The sequence below is a fragment of the Ambystoma mexicanum genome, chromosome 11, assembly GCF_040938575.1.
Source record: "Ambystoma mexicanum isolate Mex_15411 chromosome 11, UKY_AmexF1_1, whole genome shotgun sequence".
Lineage (NCBI taxonomy): Eukaryota > Metazoa > Chordata > Amphibia > Caudata > Ambystomatidae > Ambystoma > Ambystoma mexicanum.
In genome coordinates this window covers 185715859-185734221 of record NC_090934.1, presented here as the reverse complement: position 1 = coordinate 185734221, position 18363 = coordinate 185715859, and the positions used below count along the sequence as shown (strand labels likewise).

Below are 18363 nucleotides of genomic sequence, written 5' to 3'. Positions count from 1 at the left end.
CCTGCCAATGATTCACCATCAGACAGCTCATGGCTGCTGGAATTGGATGTGGGGCGTGGGCTGTGGTGGGCTTACAGCTGCGGGCTGGGTGTGCGCTGTCCTACGGGTGTATGGCATGGTTCCTCTACATCCAACTGGGGTGCCGTGGCAGCTGCTTCCCCAACCGAGCTGTTGACAGCAGACAGTGAGCCTTCTGCCACTGGCTCCTGTGTGGTGGGACTGGCTTGTGTGGGTGCCATTACATTGTCAGTCGCCCTTTCACTCCTTGGTGACGTGTCGACATGAGTGGCTTTGGCCCTCTGTGACGGTCCAGGTTTGCCAGTGCCCCTTGATGTGCTGGGCCTGGTGCCTCCTTCCATGCCCCTGACCTTTTTCATCAGTGTTGGGGCCTGCGCTGCGGAGTCATGGTACTCATTGTCAGATTGTGAGCCTGTGGGGGACCAAGAGGGTGACAGCATTGATGATGGTTCAACGTGCATCATACATATGTTGTAATCGCTACAGTTCTGTGCATTTGGACTTTGCGTTGTGACATACAGGTTGCTTGCCATATGGGACGGTCACACAGGCATACGTCTGGGTGACACATGTCTGAGGGGATGCATGCATGGGGCTGTGATGGGGATGTGCACAGCATATGGGCAGGGTTGTGTACATGTGTGTGTGATGACCCATGCATTGGCTGATTTCAGAGTCACATTTGGGGGACAACGTCATGCTTTTGTGTAGACACTCACCTCTATCTGCCGATGACGGCACACTGCGCTCCATTTCCCCCTTTCCCTCGATTGTATCTATGCCAATGGTGCTGGCACATGTCTCCTCCCAGTGTGTCATCTTGATGGGTGAGCTTCCTCCGCCGCCTGTCCCCATGCCCTGGCTCCTATTGGCTGCAAGTATGCTCCGGACACGGAGGCGCAGGTCATCCCAGTGCACGTCCTTTACAGTGCGGGTGTGGAGCCCACCGCACTGACTCTGCGTGCCACCTCCTCCCACATCTCCTTCTTTTTTATCTAGGCGGGAGGCCGCATGTCTTCCTCATTGGAGAAAGGTTCCTTGCGCTGGCGCGCAGCACCTTGCTTCAGGGCCTTGGGCATTCTGATGTGGTGTTGGATGGATTTGGGGCTGCTGTAGTGGTGATGCAAGTCCTACATTTTAATGCTATGGCAGATAATACTTTTTATTTCATTTATGTAAACCAATTTTCCAGTTTTGTATCTCCTATGTATATGGACCGTATTACTTTGATCAATGCTCTAGCCGCCTCTTTCAAGAGAACGCTTAATGGTACCATTACTGATCCACCATTATCATTCTGGAGAGCGATTGTGGACACTTTGTTAGAACCAGCAGTGAGTTTAAAACACACCACAGTGAAGTCTATACCTTCCAGCGTTTAATGTGAATAGTCTGCAGCGCTGTATACCACTCCTGGTCCTCAGACCCAATACTGTCAGCAAAAGGGGGTACAAACTAAATGTCTCCTATTTGCCTCCGTTTATTTTTATGGCTTGATGTTTATTTTCTCACATTCATAATTTTTGCAAACATTTTTCAAAACAAATGTACAGACCATGACAACATATTTCAAGTGCTCCCAGTTTTCTGGTATTCTAACAAATGAAGCAGAATCCACCACAAACTGTATACCCTCACCTCTTGATAGTCGATCCATTGCACATTTAACAATGGCAAGGTTCCTATTTCTCCCTGGCAGAAACCATTTATTTTACTCATTTGTAGTTACCCTTTCACCAAAATCCATATGTCTTACTGGTAGTAAATATGGAAGGCAGGCTGCTACTAAAACACCACAAATCTAGTAGTGTACAAATCCAAAAGGAAGAAGGCTGATTTCATTTGTTTAAGTCACATCCTCCATGGCAGGGTATGTTGTTCACCAAAACATGCTTCCCAGAAGAGACTTTACATTGAAATTATGAACATCTGTTTTTCTTTACTAACGCAATGCCTTACTGCTATTATTGTCTCTCCCATATAGATTTCGCGCCTTAGTGTTTTAGTTTGTAAATAAATTACAGTGTTTTACATATTGCACAGTGCTTGAGTATGAATATGGTCCCTGGTGTGTTCGCCTTTGCATTCTTACAGCTTACACAATGTATACTTGGAAATGCTTCAATTTTAATTTGTGCATTAATGTATTTCTTAATTCATGAGCACATACCAAATCTGTGTGACTTTTATGATTGTCAAGGGTGTGTTTGGAAATATATCTTTATCCATTAGTATTTCATAATTGGAATAATGAAGCAAGAAGAGGTTGTTCATTTTTACTAACAGTGTAGGGTGCGAGGACCAGGGGTCACATCAAGATCCATAGATATTACAGGGAAATATATGCAACATTGAGTGATGGTCCCAGCCCTGCAGAAGGTATTTACAGGTGAATCTGTCTTGCATTTGCTTATCCATCAAGTGTGTCTCTCTCATGCTGCGCCAAGGAAGCGAGGGTCCCTAATAATGTGTGGCCAGCTTGCTCCACTCACAGCCCTAGCTCACTCTATCTTGCTCTGATTCACATATATTTGATGGTCACTATCAAAACGACCCCTTCCCAGAATCAATTTGGCAATTGATCTATGAGATTTTATGGAAAAGATAAAATGGTGATAGATAAATGTTCTCAAGGTGTATTCCAACCGGGGTACTAATGTGTGGTCATTTCATCATTTCTACAGCACCAGAAATAACGGCGACGGCGATGACAACAGCAAGAGGAATTTTAACTACAGTGTCGACTCCAGGTAACAGATTACCCTTCATAGATGTCCTGATAGCTCATGGTGGCAGAGATGTAAATGATGGAGGGTGGAGGAAACTGAGTGGGCATTGGACCTTGGATCCCCTGAGACGGTTAGGCACAGCGTGGCTGTCAATATGGAGCAATGGCTGGGTACTCAGAGTTGGATGGAATAGTGGTGGAACTATTATGGAATAGCTGGAGGAGGAAATAGGATGACAATGTTCATGGTGTCTCTGGTCGAGTTGCAGAAGAAGGGATTGATGAAGGTCAGTGCACAGAAAAAAAAAATATCATTACAACAATAAAAGGATGTTAGTGCTTTGCTGGCCAGAAAGTGTTACGCTGCAGCTGTGGTGCTGAGCCCCCTGCCTTTTTTGCTTTTCTGAACAGGTTCACTAGCCCTTTTTTCCTAGTGGGTCCTGACATAAGGTCTCGCAGCTCTGCTCAATGCACCCTGAAGACCATACGCCTCTCAGGGAGGATGAGTGCCCGAAAGGCACTCCATGTTTCCCATGCCCTGTTAGCTGTTTATCCCACGGGGTGGTGGCACGTCTGCGAGTTTAAAGCCTCCAGTGCATGGTGAAGTAGGTGGGGGATCAGAGCTACCCCATCCCTCAGGGAAGCAATGGAGGAAAGGGTAAGTCAGAGACTCCCCCCTCTGGGTCATCCAGTGATGAAAGGGTGAGACCTGGGCCCCACGAGCACTCACATAGCCTCTCTGCTTCAGAGCTCAACATAAAGACATGCATATGAGGGAAAGCATTTGGAAGAAAAGGTCTGTGTTCCCGCATGGGGCACATACATTGCAAGCCCACGCATGAATTGGATTGTTATAAGCAGGAAATATTAGAAGCCATATTCAAGGTTTTCGATGGAAAATAACAGCAGCATTTGACTAGGAACTGTGGATGAAGAGCCTGAATTAAGAAGCATTGCAGGCCGTGCCGAGCCAGACATAAATGCTTTAAAACTCAAGATTGTCTAATGACTAGTACACTTTAAGAAAGAACAAGTGCTTGGTGAAAGTTAGGCGCTTTTTCTGTATGGCTTCCATACATGATGACGAATTCCATGCTCTCTATTCCCCAAGAAAGACAGGGCCACAATGAGTCAAGACAGCAAAACAATGCTTGTACAAATGTGATGTTCTGGAATGCCTGATTTATTTACAGGTAATTTTCATCACTTGTAGTCCTACTGTTCTCGAGGAGAGGAATTCGCTCACGGGCCCATTGGTCAGTACTCACCCTCTAGAACTTGTAAGACAAGATAGCCGCACCATGTGAGGACAAGGGGTTCAGGATTCACTTACTCCTACACGACTCAATAACGAGGACTCAATAGTTTGGCAAAGGGAACTCCGTTTAATGACAAGTACATCAAACAGGGAAACAAATGGGAATCAGCTGTAGTGCGATCACCTGTCTCGCTCCGACTTCCTCGAACTTCAGTTGAACAGCAATTCTTATAGGCAATATTCATCATCATTGACGTCTAACTCTACAAAACTCGACATGCAATATAATTGGTTAGGAAAGGTAACTTAAGTATAGGTGCTATATCTGTATATGATAATAGGGCATGTGGATTGGATAACTCTTATCGGGTGGGCGTTGACGCCCATCCAACTACATCACACGTGAGTGACGTCACTACAAGTATGACGTCTCATTGGCTCTACTATCTATAGGACTCAAGTTAACTTGGTCCATTGTGATTGGGCAGGTTACACCCCTAGACATAAATCCCCATTTTAATTAACATCATGCAGAATGGACACCCCAGGGCCTGGTGTACCAAGTTTCACCATGCCTCCTTCCATCAGTCATTATCTTAGGACTATGTGTCAATTAGTTGGTTGGGTTTGGCCTGGGAACTGTAGCCTCTTATCGGGAAACATTATGGCATCCTGGGTTCTGGATGACATCAGGCGATGGTACCTCTTTGTGCCTGGCTGGTCACGTGTTTTTTCACCACGAATTTGCTTCAGTTTCCAGCTTTTATTGTATTTAATTCTGCTTCGGCCCTGCCACCTGCCTGTGCCTCTCTTATCTTGACCTTCACGGGTGAGCTGGTATGCTCTGAAGTTTGGTTCTTGCGAGCTGACACTCTCCTCCCCTTCCCTGGGTGACCTCGATTTCCCAAGCGTGAGCAGCTTTCTGTTGAGTTTCGATTCCGTTCTTCCTCTATTCTGGCTGAGTTGTGAAACTTGGCCTGCCAGGCCTCTGGCAGCCTGGGCCCATTTCTGCTTTACAAAATGGAGTAAAGATTACCCCTGCTAGCTGCGCAGGGAGTATTAATTCTATTAAAGACTAGGAGGCGAGCATTATGCTTCAACTTCTTTAATTTACCACTCTTCAGCAGTTTCAACAAAACTCAAAACCATAACAAAACACTGAAAACTGTCTGAAACAGACTTTTCTTCCTTTAAACTACAATCCCCATAGTCTCTGTAGTCCATCTCACTCCAAGCTCAGCTATGACCACATCCTGTCCCTGAGCTCCTCCTCTCTTTTACTCGCTCTGAAAGTCCATTTAGAACTCCACACAAAAGTCCTGCAACTGGCAATGACTTGAACCATTCCAAACGAATGTCGAACTTCCTCGACTCAGGCGACTACCTCTGCTAGTCTCATGCTTCAATTGTTCTTCTGCTCCTCTCCTATGAATAAACGAAAAGCAGAAAATCAGGGCGGTGTCCATGTATTACTGAAAATATCATACCATTATCCTCTACGATCACATTTTACACAATACATGATTTGGGTGGGAATTTAATGCTCGCCTCCTAGTCTTAAATAGAATTAATACTCCCTGCGCAGCTAGCAGGGGTAATCTTTATTCTATGACAAGACTGGAGGCGAGCATTATGCTTGTTCAAAGCTTCCCAACACCGTGACCGCTAAACTCTCGGTCGGCTTGAAATAAAATTCTTTAAAAGTTCGATCATTCGACCAGTCTGCCGCTAGCATAATATCTCTGAGGGATACCCCTGTTTTATAGGCTTTGGACGCCATCGCTCCCCTCACAGAGTGCGCTCCATATTTCTCTATATCTATTCCTGCCGCCTGCATCACTTCCTTAACCCATCTAGCTATAGTAGCTGTAGAAACTCCTTTGAATGGCTTCCTGCGCGCAATCAACAATTGCTTCGTATTTGCTGCTCTGAACTCCTCTGTTCTGCTCTCGTATTCTTTTACGCAGCTCGCTACGCACCATTTAGGTCTAGCTGGGAAATATGGATAGTGAACTGAAGATGTCCCCGTCTTGGTTCGTCCCATGATTGTAAAAGTCACGCCTTCCGGCCCAAATGACTTCCTATCAACCTCCAGTGCTCTTACATCTGACACTCGTTTACAAGAAACTAGACATAATAGCATTGCTAGTTTCCCTGATAACTGTTTCATAGATAGATATCTCTTCCCTGGCCAACTCTCCACTAGTTTAAGCACTGTCAGGACATGCCAGACCGTCTTGTATCGAGGTTCTGGAGGTGCTTTAAACCTGGCTCCTCTAATAAGCCGCACTACCGCTGGGTGTTCCCCTGCTGGCCCTCCCCCAATAGGGAGATGCCCTGCGGATATGGCCGACCTGTACACTCCTATGGTATGAAACGCTTTACCACCTTGTAGTAGCTGAGCCAAGAAATTCAAAATCATCACTACAGGGGCCGAAATGGGATGAAGACCTCTCCCCTTGCACCAGCTCATCCACTTGGCCCAAGCCGCGTCGTAGCTCCTTCTCGTGGACGGAGCCCCGGACTCTGCAATGAGCTGTGCAGCTTGCGCCGAAATGCCTGGCAGCGCCCAGCGTCTCCTGATATTCTGCACGCGATGAGCGGGAGAGTCCCCCTCACTCTCAGAGGGTGATATGACCCAGCTGGGTCCGTGAGCAGTTGCTCTCCTTCTGGAGAAGTCTCGGGTAATCTACTACCAGTTCCATGAGAGTCGGGAACCATACTTGAGACTTCCAGCATGGTGCTACTAATAGTAACTCCGCCGTCTCCCTCCGACACTTCGCTAGAACTCTGCTCAGCATCAATAATGGCGGGAACGCGTAGTGTGGGCCTTCGTTCCAGGCTTGAAGGAACGCATCTGTCCCCCGAGCTCCCGGATCCAGCCTCCAGCTGAAATACTCTGCTGTCTGGGCGTTCAACCGGGACCAAATAGTTCTATGTGCACTGGGCCCCATCTCTCTATCATCCTCTGAAAGACTGCTGGATCCAGCCTCCAATCGCTGGAGTCCGTGAGGTACCGAGAGTTCCAGTCCGCTATGACGTTCAACGTTCCGGGCAGGTATTCCGTCGAGACAGACGTCTCTGACTGCAGGCAGAAGTGCCAAAAGTCCTTCGCTAGTTCGGCCAACATCCTGGATTTGGTACCGCCTAGGTGATTTATGTAACGCACTGCCGATATGTTGTCCATCTTGAGGAGGACACAAGATCTCATCTTCTCCTTCGTGAAGGCTCTTATCGGGAAGGACCCTGCCAGGAGTTCCAGACAATTTATGTGCAAGCGAAGTTCCTCCTCGCTCCATTTCCCACCTGTCTGCAGGTTTCCGCACCTTGCGCCCCAGCCTAGCCGGCTAGCATCGGATTCTATGACTAGATCCGGTCTGCCTCCGAAAATGGCACGCCCATTCCAGGCGTCCATATTCTGTAACCACCATTCCAGCTCTGTCTTGGATTTGTGATCCAATGGCACTGTCTGATGGTAGCGCAGGCCCTGCTGCAGATGTTGTATCTTTAATCGCTGTAGTGCTCGATAATGGATTGGACCTGGAAAGATGGCCTGTATAGAAGCTGCAAGCCGCCCTACTATTCTTGCTACGGTCCGGAGAGATACAAGCTCCTTCTGCAGACATCCTCTGAGTTCCCTCTCGATGTCGCGAATCTTCCGAGCTGGCAGCTCCAGAGTCGCTTTCTTGGTATCCAGAATGAACCCTAGAAAGTCTAACCTCTGCGCTGGTTCGGTATCCGATTTGTCCTTGTTCACTAGGAACCCTAGAGACGACAGCAGGTCTATTACCCACTCTGTCTGGTACTAGAGGGTCTCTCGATCCTCAGCGAGTAGTAGCAGATCGTCTAGATAAATGATCAGTCTTATACCCTTCTCTCTTATTGCCGCCGCTACTGGCTTCATTACTTTGGTAAAGGCCCATGGTGCCGAAGCTAGTCCGAAGGGCATAGTCTTGAACTGCCAGAGCTGTCTTTTCCAGTGAAAAGCTAGGAAAGTTCTGAACTCTTCTGCTATCAGAATTGTCAGGTACGCATCTTTCAGATCCAACCTAGTCAACCAATCTCTCTCTCGGAGCGTGTCTCGGAGCTGATGTATGCCCTCCATTTTTAAATGTCGGTACACAATCCACCTGTTCAACTCCTTCAGGTTTATGACTGGACGCACTTTCTCCTTTCAGTGCACCAGAAACATGTTGCTTATGAAAGCGGGCTCTCTCGCACATTTCTCTATGGCGCCCTTCGTCATTAATTGGCGTAACTCCTGGTCTAGCAGGCTCTGCTCTGCGCGCTCTAGACGCTGCTGGTGTGGCCTGCGCGCTTGCACTGGGGGCTGAACGAACTCTAGGCGTAATCCCCCTACGTCTTGTAAAACCCAAGCATCGCTGGAAAGCTTGCGCCAATTTCTCCAGAACATGCTTGTTCTCCCCCCTACAGGAGGGTAATATGCGGCTCTCACCTTGGGTGAACCCTTGTCCACAACCGGAGCCTCTTCCTCTGCGACCCCCCGGGAAGCGTCCTCTGGACGGGAAAAAGGAGTCCTGTTGTCTATTTTCCCAGTATTGGGCCCTGGGATTCTGGGGCCTTCTTCCTCCCTGATTACGACCAGTCGATCGACCCCTGTGGCGACTGGCCCCTCCAAAAACACGATTGGGGAAAATCTTCCTGATAGAGGCTTGCGCCTTCTCCAGAGACGCGTAGGTGCCAACAAAGCGACCCATTTCCTTGCCAAAGGTCTCCCCGAAAAGGAGTCCTTGTGCTGCTCGCCAGCCTCGTAGGAGGCCAAATCACTCAGCTTCGAATCTGTTTTCAAAAGGAGTCCTCTTCGGCGTTCAGATGCTATGGCGCAGTTGGCGTTCCCCAAGAGGCACACTGCTCTCTGCGCCCAGCCCGCTAGGGCGTCGGGGTCTACTTCCTCTCCCGTCTCCTTGGCCCTCTCGGCCAGGTCCATTATTTTAGCGAGGGGTTCTGCCAGGTCTAGAACCTTCTCCTGACAACTCCTCCACGACCTACTGATACCTTTCCGGGATCTTTGGTCGTCTTTGAGACGAAGGTCAGCATTTTGGGGTCTAATTCTGGCGTTTCTGCCACTTTCCCTGGTAGATCTGGTCTCGGACACTCTGCTCGGAGCCTTTGGCGGACCTCTTTGTCCAGTGCTTTTCGCAGCCTCATGATCATATATTGAGTCACTCTAGGCGAGGGCCACCAGTCCGAGGACCTCGGATTCCCAATGCTCTCTGGGTCAAACATGTCCTCCTCCACCTCTTCGAGGTGCTTTTCTTTGCGGATTCTCTTCGCTCCGCTAGGCTTGATCTCTTCCTCCTCCTCCTCTTGCGAGGGGAGTAAACCTTCTTCCAGCTCATCTCCTGAGCCTGGGTCCTCTTCTCCATATTCTTCGTCCACTGGAGTGGGGGTCTTGAGGACTGGCACAGTCTGACGCCGCAAATATGCTTCACGGAGCTTTGCAAAGGCATCGACGACCTCCGGGGCCTTCTCTTTTGCCCCATCCGAAGGGCCTTGGAGGTCAAGAGGGGCTTTCCTCTTACGGGCTTTAGTAATCCCCAATGACCCTTCCTCTGAGGGTTCCGTGGGCGTGCCTCCCATCCATCCGACACTGTCTAAGGGCTGATGCAAAATTGCTTCGAGGGACTCCAGCCTGTCCTGCAGGGGTTTCGCCCCTTGCGCCACCGCATCTATGAGTGAATTCCCTAGCACCTGCTTGAAGCTGGCAGCCAGATCTGAGGTCTGCTCCTCTTCGCTCCACTCAAATTCTGACATTTTGCGTGGGTGCTGTGTGCCTGTGGTACCCGCGAGGGTGTCACTGCACGCCCTTTCACTCTAGGTGCTCTGGGTCTTATTCTTGTGACCCTTCTATGATCAACAAAATATATATATATATATTTCTGAGGCTTGTGGAATCTGCTTAGATCACATGCTGTGCATAGGCCGACATCTAGTGGAAGCTGCGGAGTATTACAGTTTGTTTTTCGAAAGTCGAAAAAGGGCGTCGACACAGGGCGTGCCAGTAATACTATCCCTAGTGTGACGTCCACTGTACCCATGATCCCTCACGTGTCTAGGATCCCCAGATTGTTTTTTTCCGCCATTCTGGTCGGAAGCACTTCATCGGAGTTCCCTGGCTTTGCCATATTTGCACTTAAAACTAAATCTAATTTGCCCCGTTTTGTCACCCTTACGTCGATCAGCATCTCGACGCCGAACCGGGGAGGAGATCAACGTCGAAACCCGACGGATTGGGCCTTGAGGCTTCCGCCTCGGCTCGGGCCTGGGCCGCTGGCCTCGGCCCTACAAGTAGGGAGAGTGGGGGGTGGTACACTTCCACACTCGGTTATAGACACCTTCTTACCTACACACACTTGCCCGCTGCCCACAGGCGCGTATGGAGGGTACGCCCTTTCAGTTTTGCCCCAAGTGTAATAAGAAATACCCTTGGGTAGATAAGCACGCTACGTGCAACCTTTGCCTGCCCAGAGACCACCCCGAGGCGGGTTGCAGGGCCTGTAGCAGGTTTAAGACCAAAACTCTTAAGGACCGCTCCACCAAGCGTTGGGCCCACCACGCCAAGCTAGCAGCTATGGAGGCGGAGGGTACCTTCAGCGACGGCAGCGACGCCGGACTTTCGGACGGCGAGGGCAACAAGGCGTCGAAAGACAGCCTAACGCACGTCCCCGGCCTCGGAAGGTCGTCCGTCCCGGCGACTATGGGGAAGTCCCCCGGCGACAAGAGCGTTACACATACACACGCTAAACACAAAAAAGCCACCCGAGATTCGACGTCGTCGAAAGGACGTCCTCTGGGCGGTCCCGGTCGAGGTCGCCGCACGACGTCAGGCAAGCCTCCACACTTGCACATAGTGCCTCGCCCATTAACATCACGGAAGATCACTCGTCCGGAGACGAACACGACTTCCATCCCCAGCCTGCACCCCAGGGAAAGGGTACATCACTTGGGAGTAAGGAGGGCCCAGTTTCGAAGCCTAGTTCGAAACACAGGGATTCCACCTCCGATCCTCGACGCCAGGCGTCGAAAAATAAGGGAAATGGTAAACACACTTCCACCCACGGGGAAGGGGGTAAGCAACAAAGGAAACAAACCTTACAATCCTCCAAAACAATAGAACTGACTTCCCCGTCCAAGTCTTCTCAGGGACAGTCCATAGAGAGTTCCAGCAAGGTCACCCCAAGCTCAAAACTCTGGTCATGCGAGGACATTGACAGAGTAATGTCAAGGATGTCCTCCTTAGCAAATTTCTTCGAAAGACACCCTGACCAACTACTAGCTTTAAACCCTCAGGAATCTTCTCCCTCAGGTTCAAGGGACCCTATCCCTTCAAATAAAAGGCCCCGGGTCGAGACACCTTTAAAGGCTTCAGACCCCTTCGAGGTCCAACCCTATTCTTGCCTTTTCCCTACAGGCCAAGGAGACTCTTCCCTTATAGAGGGCCAGGATTTTGACACACCAGAAGATCTCGCAGTGTCAGATTATTACGGGGAGGACGAAGACGAGGATGAGCCAGAAAATAGCCCAGATATTTTCAGAATGGACTCACCAGTCGAAAGGGAAGCCCCAGTGTCTGATTCCCCAATAGATAATCAGCCCCTACTGAATGAACTGCTCTCTCGGGCAGCTAACCACTTCCACATAGACACACAAGGTGTCCAAGAAGAGAGGGACTTCGCGGAAGAACTAATAGGGGAGAGGAAGACAGTAGCCCAGACCATTCCCATCCTGAAATCTATTCAACGCAGAATAGCACCATCCCTTGTCAACCCAAACCTGACAAGACCTGTAAACCCTAGAGTAGAGAAGCTGGTTAAAGCAGCCCAGTCGGACCCTCTATATATTAGAGGCCAACTTAAGCCAGACTCTCTAGTCGTAACTAACACCCGCAAGAGAGCTGGAACCCCATTATCTTCCTCGGAGGCTCCCCCCGACAAGGAAAGTAAGAAACTCTATGGTTTTGGTAGAAAAGTAGCTTCCACGGCAGCCTACCAAACCAGAATCGCGAATTCCACCACACTGTTGGCCAGCTACAACTGCCATCAGTGGGAAGAAGTGGCAGCACTAATAGATTCCGCTCCCGAACCCCTTAAGAGCCAGCTATCTCGCATTTGTGCAGAGGGAAGAAACGTCTCAGGCTGCATGTTAAAAGCAACTTTAGACGCCGCAGACAATGCGGGTAGAATTATTGCAGAGGGGACTGTCATCAAAAGACATGCTTGGTTGAGGCAGTCGGGATTCAGAGCAGAAACACAAGCTGCACTCTTAGACAAACCAGTGGAAAGTGATCTCCTGTTTGGAAAGGCAGTCGAGGGCGCACTAAAAAACGCTAAGGAGGAATTCGACACCCTCAAATCCCTTGGCCAGTTAACTACAAAACCACCTAACCAAAGAGGGAACGGCAATTTTCGTCGCCCCCGCGGCCAAAATTCCAATAGAGGAAATAACTATTCCCACACCCAGGGTACACAGTGGAACACCAACTCACAACAGTCTACCCAAGGGTATGGTAGGGCTAGTAGAAGAGGACGTGGTAGAGGCAGAGGCAGCCCCAGTAAAGGAGGCGGCACGCCTCCACCAAAGCAGTGACGCTCATTTCAGGGTCCCTTCCCATGCAACCCCAGTAGGGGGACGAATATCCAGCTTCACCCAGGCATGGGAAGGGATAACATCCGACAGATGGGTGCTGTCGACGGTATCCAAGGGGTACTGTATAGAACTACTGCAACGTCCCCGAAACCACCCTCCAAGACAAAAAGTCCACTCTTTAGAACATCAAAAGATCCTCCTCGAGGAAATCTACAATCTGCTCCTAAAGGACGCGATAGAACTCGTCCCAGGACACCAGGTAAACAAGGGTATCTATTCAACTTACTTCCTTGTGCCAAAGAAAGATTTAACAATGCGCCCAGTATTGGACTTACAGCCTGCCAACAAGTATGTCAAGCCCCAAAAATTCCGTATGACCACGCTACAAGAGGTAATCCCACTCCTAAAAAAGGGGGATTACATGGCAACCTTGGATATGAAAGATGCCTATTTTCATATTTCCATGCTCCCGGCGCACAGAAAATACTTGCGCTTCAAGGTGGACAGTCGCCACTACCAATTCAAGGTACTGCCCTTCGGGATAGCTTCAGCACCAAGGGTATTCACCAAGGTACTGGCGGTGGCAGCTGCACACCTACGCAGGGAGGCAATCCCAGTGTACCCTTATCTGGACGACTGGCTCATAACGGGGGAAACCCCAGGAATCTGCAGATCAAACATTCAGAGGACTATCGACCTCCTCCACGAATTAGGCTTCTCTATCAACGAGAAAAAGTCAAGTCTGGTGCCAAGCACCTCAAAACAGTTTCTAGGAGCTATCCTAGATACTCAGAAAGAATTGACCTCCCCTTCGGAAGAAAGAATTCGGAATATACTTCTGCAAATTCCGCATTATCAGTCAGGTCAACAGATAACAGTACGCAAAGCTATGCGGTTACTGGGCATGATGGCGTCATGCATTTACCTGGTCCCCCACGCGCGTCTGCGCATGCGTCCCATGCAGGAATGGTTGGCGAAACAGTGGTCTCAGGCAAGTGGTCAGTGGGACGATCTAGTGGTCGTTTCGCCAACACTCGTACAGAGCCTACACTGGTGGACAAGAGAGAATCTCGCAAAGGGGAAACCCTTTTACGAACCCGAAGTACAGGCAGTGGTGACTACAGATGCATGCCTGACTGGGTGGGGAGCTCACCATCTCCACCACACAGCTCAGGGTCTCTGGTCTCACTCAGTAGCCAAGAACCACATAAATCTGCTAGAGCTTCTGGCAGTATTCCGAGCGCTGCAGGCGTTCGAGCCCCATCTACTGAACTTGTCGGTGCATATCAGGACGGACAGCACGACAGCCATGTTCTATCTGAACAAGCAAGGAGGGACTCGTTCGCCAAATCTGTCCAAGCTTGCCCAGAAAATATGGATATGGGCACTCAGACGGAACATCTTCCTGTCATCGCAACATGTTCCAGGGGAGCTCAATTCCCTAGCGGATGCTCTAAGCAGAGACTCCCTCCCAAAAGAACACGAATGGGTCCTTCACAGAGACGTAGTAGAAGATCTCTTCTCTCAGTGGGGTTTCCCCACTATAGACCTATTCGCCACAAGCGAAAACAAACAATGCCCAGTATTTGCATCCAGGTTCCCCCAAACGGACTCCCAGGGGAATGCCCTGTGGATGAACTGGTCAGGGATGTTTGCGTACGCTTTTCCACCAACTTCTCTCATCAGGAAGGTGGTGTACAAGATGAACAAGGAATCAATGACGCTCATCCTAGTTGCTCCCATGTGGGCGAGACAACCATGGTTTCCACACCTACGCAGGATGGCGGTGTGCGAGCCCATCAGACTCCCAGCCTGGTACAACCTTCTGTCCCAGCAACAAGGTCAAACAGTGCATCAGGAACCCAACTCTATGAACCTAGCAGCATGGCTCCTGAAGTCATAGAGTTTGGACATCTCAAATTACCACAGAGGTGTATGGACATTCTAAAAGAGTCCAGGAAACCAAATACAAGACACTGTTACTTTGACAAGTGGAAAAGATTTGTTATCTGGTGCCAGAATAAACAAATCAACCCGGTTGATTGCACTCCTTCCAACGTTGTAACATACATGCTCCACCTGCTGGATGCATGGTTGGTTTTTAACTCTCTGAAAGTACACCTGGCAGCCCTCTCGGCTTACACCACATCCCATAACAGGGTCTCATGGTGGAAAGTACCAGTGGTTAAAGCCTTCATGGAAGGAGTAAAGAGACTTCACCCTCCTATTTCGAACCCACCGCCAGGATGGGACCTCAACGTGGTGCTAGCTAAGCTCATGGGCCCCCCCTTCGAACCCATGCATAAAAGTAGTCTCAAACACCTGACTTATAAAACGGCCTTCTTAGTAGCCATTACCTCCATAAGAAGGGTCAGTGAAATTCAGGCTCTGTCAGTGCAAGATCCTTTCTTTACTATCCACAAGGACAAACTGGTTTTACGCACACACCCTAGGTTCTCACCAAAATTCATATCCAAGTTCCATGTAAACCAGTCCATCGAGCTTCCGGCTTTCTTCCAAAACCCACAAAGCTCGGCTGAGGTGAAACTACACACCCTAGATGTGCGTAGGGCGGTCTTATACTATGTAAATAAAACCAGACCGCTAAGGAAAACAGATCAACTGTTTGTCTCCGTAGCTACAGGCAGAGAGGGGGATCGCGTCTCTAAGGGCGCTATCTCTAAGTGGATTATCAACTGTATACAGCTGTGTTACTCTCTTTCTGAAAAGACTCTGCCTTTTACGCCAAGGGCCCACTCTACTAGAGGCATTGGGGCCACTCTGGCTTTCATTGCAAATGTTCCCCTCGACACCATTTGCAAAGCAGCTACTTGGAGCTCTATTCACACTTTTACTCAGCATTACTGCATTGACACTCACTCCAAGACAGATACACAAGTGGGTCAAGCGGTTCTAAGACACCTGTTTGCTCATGACCCTTCTCACATCCCACCTCCTTCTTCTGGTACTGCTCGCTAATCTATGCACAGCATGTGATCTAAGCAGATTCCACAAGCCTCAGAAGGGATACATTACTCACCGTAATCGTATTTCTGATGCTTGTATCTGCTTAGATTCACATGCGACCCACCCTTCCTCCCCTCCGAGAGAAGGCGCATGGTTGCTTGTAGTCTTACCTTTCTGTCTATCTGCTTGGACTATCTGTACTCACGCTACTCCTCATGCTACCTCATGTCAGGAAAAACACAATCTGGGGATCCTAGACGCGTGAGGGATCATGGGTACAGTGGACGTCACACTAGGGATAGTATTACTGGCACGCCCTGTGTCGACGCCCTTTTTCGACTTTCGAAAAACAAACTGTAATACTCCGCAGCTTCCACTAGATGTCGGCCTATGCACAGCATGTGAATCTAAGCAGATACAAGCATCAGAAATACGATTACGGTGAGTAATGTATCCCATATATATATATATATATATATATATAGTTTTTTTTTTTAAACTATTATATCTTTGTGGCTGTGCTGGACAGAGGGTAGAGATTCAAGGTGCCTGTGGTGGCTTTCTTCTCCCAAACCCCTTGTCAGGGGGAACGTATCACGTGCTCTTACACGTCTTTCTGAGCCTCCTAGGGCTCTCACACAATCGTGCTGATAAACTGTGCAGATGATCTGATCGCGCGTGCGTTCAGTATGCTTTTCAGCTGGCTCGCGCCCTCTGAACGGGCCGCTCCTTCTTTGTTTGAAAAAATATCATAAGATCGCGCTGTCCCGTGTCGCTGGTATTAATGCAACGACACGGGATCGGGCGCGTCTCAGCTCCGCCTCCGCAAAGGAGGGGGTGCGAGGCTTGTACGCGGCTGGCTCCTCCCTCCCAAGGGAGGGGGCCGCTAGTCGCGGGCGGATCGCCGCAGCTGGGACTCCGGGTCCGGCTCCAGCGCGGTCCTGTGACCCGCTGTATGACCGCCTTCGTTCGCGCTGATACCCCCGATGTGCTGCGCATATGGCACGGGGCCTGCGAGTCGAGGCAAAGTTAGCCCGCACGGACGGACTAAACTCTCGAAAAACACTACGCACAGCCGCGCTGTATCACCATCATAATAAACATATAAACGTGCAGACTAACGCGTCCTATCTCTTTACGTCCTCGATACATTCTCAACAGACATAGCTATTACAGCCTTAATCTCAAGTTACTAACTGAAACCATAACGTTTGTATTAAAATAGGGAGATAACCAAAATAGTACTTATCTGCTTGAAGAGCAGTAAAAGAAGAGGAGGAGCTCAGGGACAGGATGTGGTCATAGCTGAGCTTGGAGTGAGATGGACTACAGAGACTATGGGGATTGTAGTTTAAAGGAAGAAAAGTCTGTTTCAGACAGTTTTCAGTGTTTTGTTATGGTTTTGAGTTTTGTTGAAACTGCTGAAGAGTGGTAAATTAAAGAAGTTGAAGCATAATGCTCGCCTTCAGTCTTGTCATAGAATTGCACTCGTATAACGTGCTTTTTGAGGTAGATATATAGTTGGCGCATGCCGCTTCTAATATTCTACTAAGCGCTGCAAGCAGTATCGTTTTCTTGGCTTCTTGCGTTCCAAGCCTATTTACACACGTTTGATAGGACGGTCGTTCTCATCATGTCTAGTAACACGTTTCCTTATTGTCAGTATCATCTCCTTCTTGTGCTCATTACATCGAGTTGTATAACAGCTTGTTCTGACGTGTCATTTTCAATAGCTGACTTTGCTTACTCACGAGCTGTGTCATGGTAATTTCCATTGGCCCTCCATTAAGGCTCTTGGGGTTTCTTCGTGGACTGTATGTAGGTTCTCCTCTTTTCGTATCATGGGCTGATATGGCTGTCTGATAGGGTACCGTGCTGCCCAGGGTTGTCTGGTTATGGGCGCTTCAACAGGTACAGATCTTCTAATGTACACTGGGCAGAGTCACAGTGCAACTCTCTGCTGTTTCATTTGCTTTTCATGCGTCACGTACCTTGGCGACTACCTTCCAGGTACCTCGAAAGGAAGGGCAGGGGTGCAGGTCATGTCTGGGACCTCCTTTACACTACTCTTTCTCGTTCCAGTATTTACTTGTGAAGGATTCTGCCCTAACCAGCATCAATCCACAACTCCAACCAAAACTTCAGCTGAAGCCCCTCACCTCTATTAGGAGGAAAAACCAACACCATGTCTTCCTGAAAAATATCCAAATACATGAAGCACCTGACCCCAGGCAGGGAGGTGGGTGGTATAAGTACTGGGAGGAGGAAGGGTAAACTAGGTGTAATGAAGGTTGTGGGTAAGTAATCCAGGCCTTACCTTCACATCTATTGTCCTCGTTCCAATACTTACTCTTAAAGAATACCAAAAACTCTGAAGGTGAGGTGCCTTCCACAAAGGACACACTCCCTAGATAAATTGGACACTCAGTGAGTTTTAATTATCATAGTGTACGAAGCTGGAAACTGCCCGTAGTACCGAGCAGCCAAAACCCTGATACACATGTACCAGAAGGAGGAGTCTGTAGTGGCTTACAACGTAAAGGGAGAAGACCAAGTGGCTGCGTTACAGATTTCGACAATAGTCTTCCTAACCTCTGCCCAGGAAGCTGCCATCCCCCAAGTGCATCGGCCCAATATACCAGATGGATAGCTCACCCCATTCATGCTCTAGGCCAGAAAGATTGTATCCCCGAGTTAATGGCTAATCGTCATAGGGGAAGCTACCCCTCTATGAGGCCCCAAAGGTAACAAACAGGCTTTTGGATGTTCTGTAGTCTGCCGTTCT

General features: G+C 49.1%; 1 protein-coding gene across 25 annotated transcripts in view; it reads left to right on the top strand.

Moving 5' to 3' along the window:
- The window catches only part of LOC138503201 (mucin-2-like), a 1598433-nt gene that overhangs the window by 705592 nt on the left and 874478 nt on the right, over positions 1-18363 (top strand). For 23 of the 25 annotated variants that reach the window (XM_069622774.1, XM_069622776.1, XM_069622767.1 and 20 more), the window contains one exon: positions 2703-2768. The exons of the other annotated variants lie outside the window; for them this stretch is intronic. In XM_069622774.1, coding sequence (XP_069478875.1) covers positions 2703-2768 — 66 coding nt within the window. The remainder of the gene's footprint in view (positions 1-2702; positions 2769-18363) is intronic. 25 annotated transcript variants of the gene reach the window in all.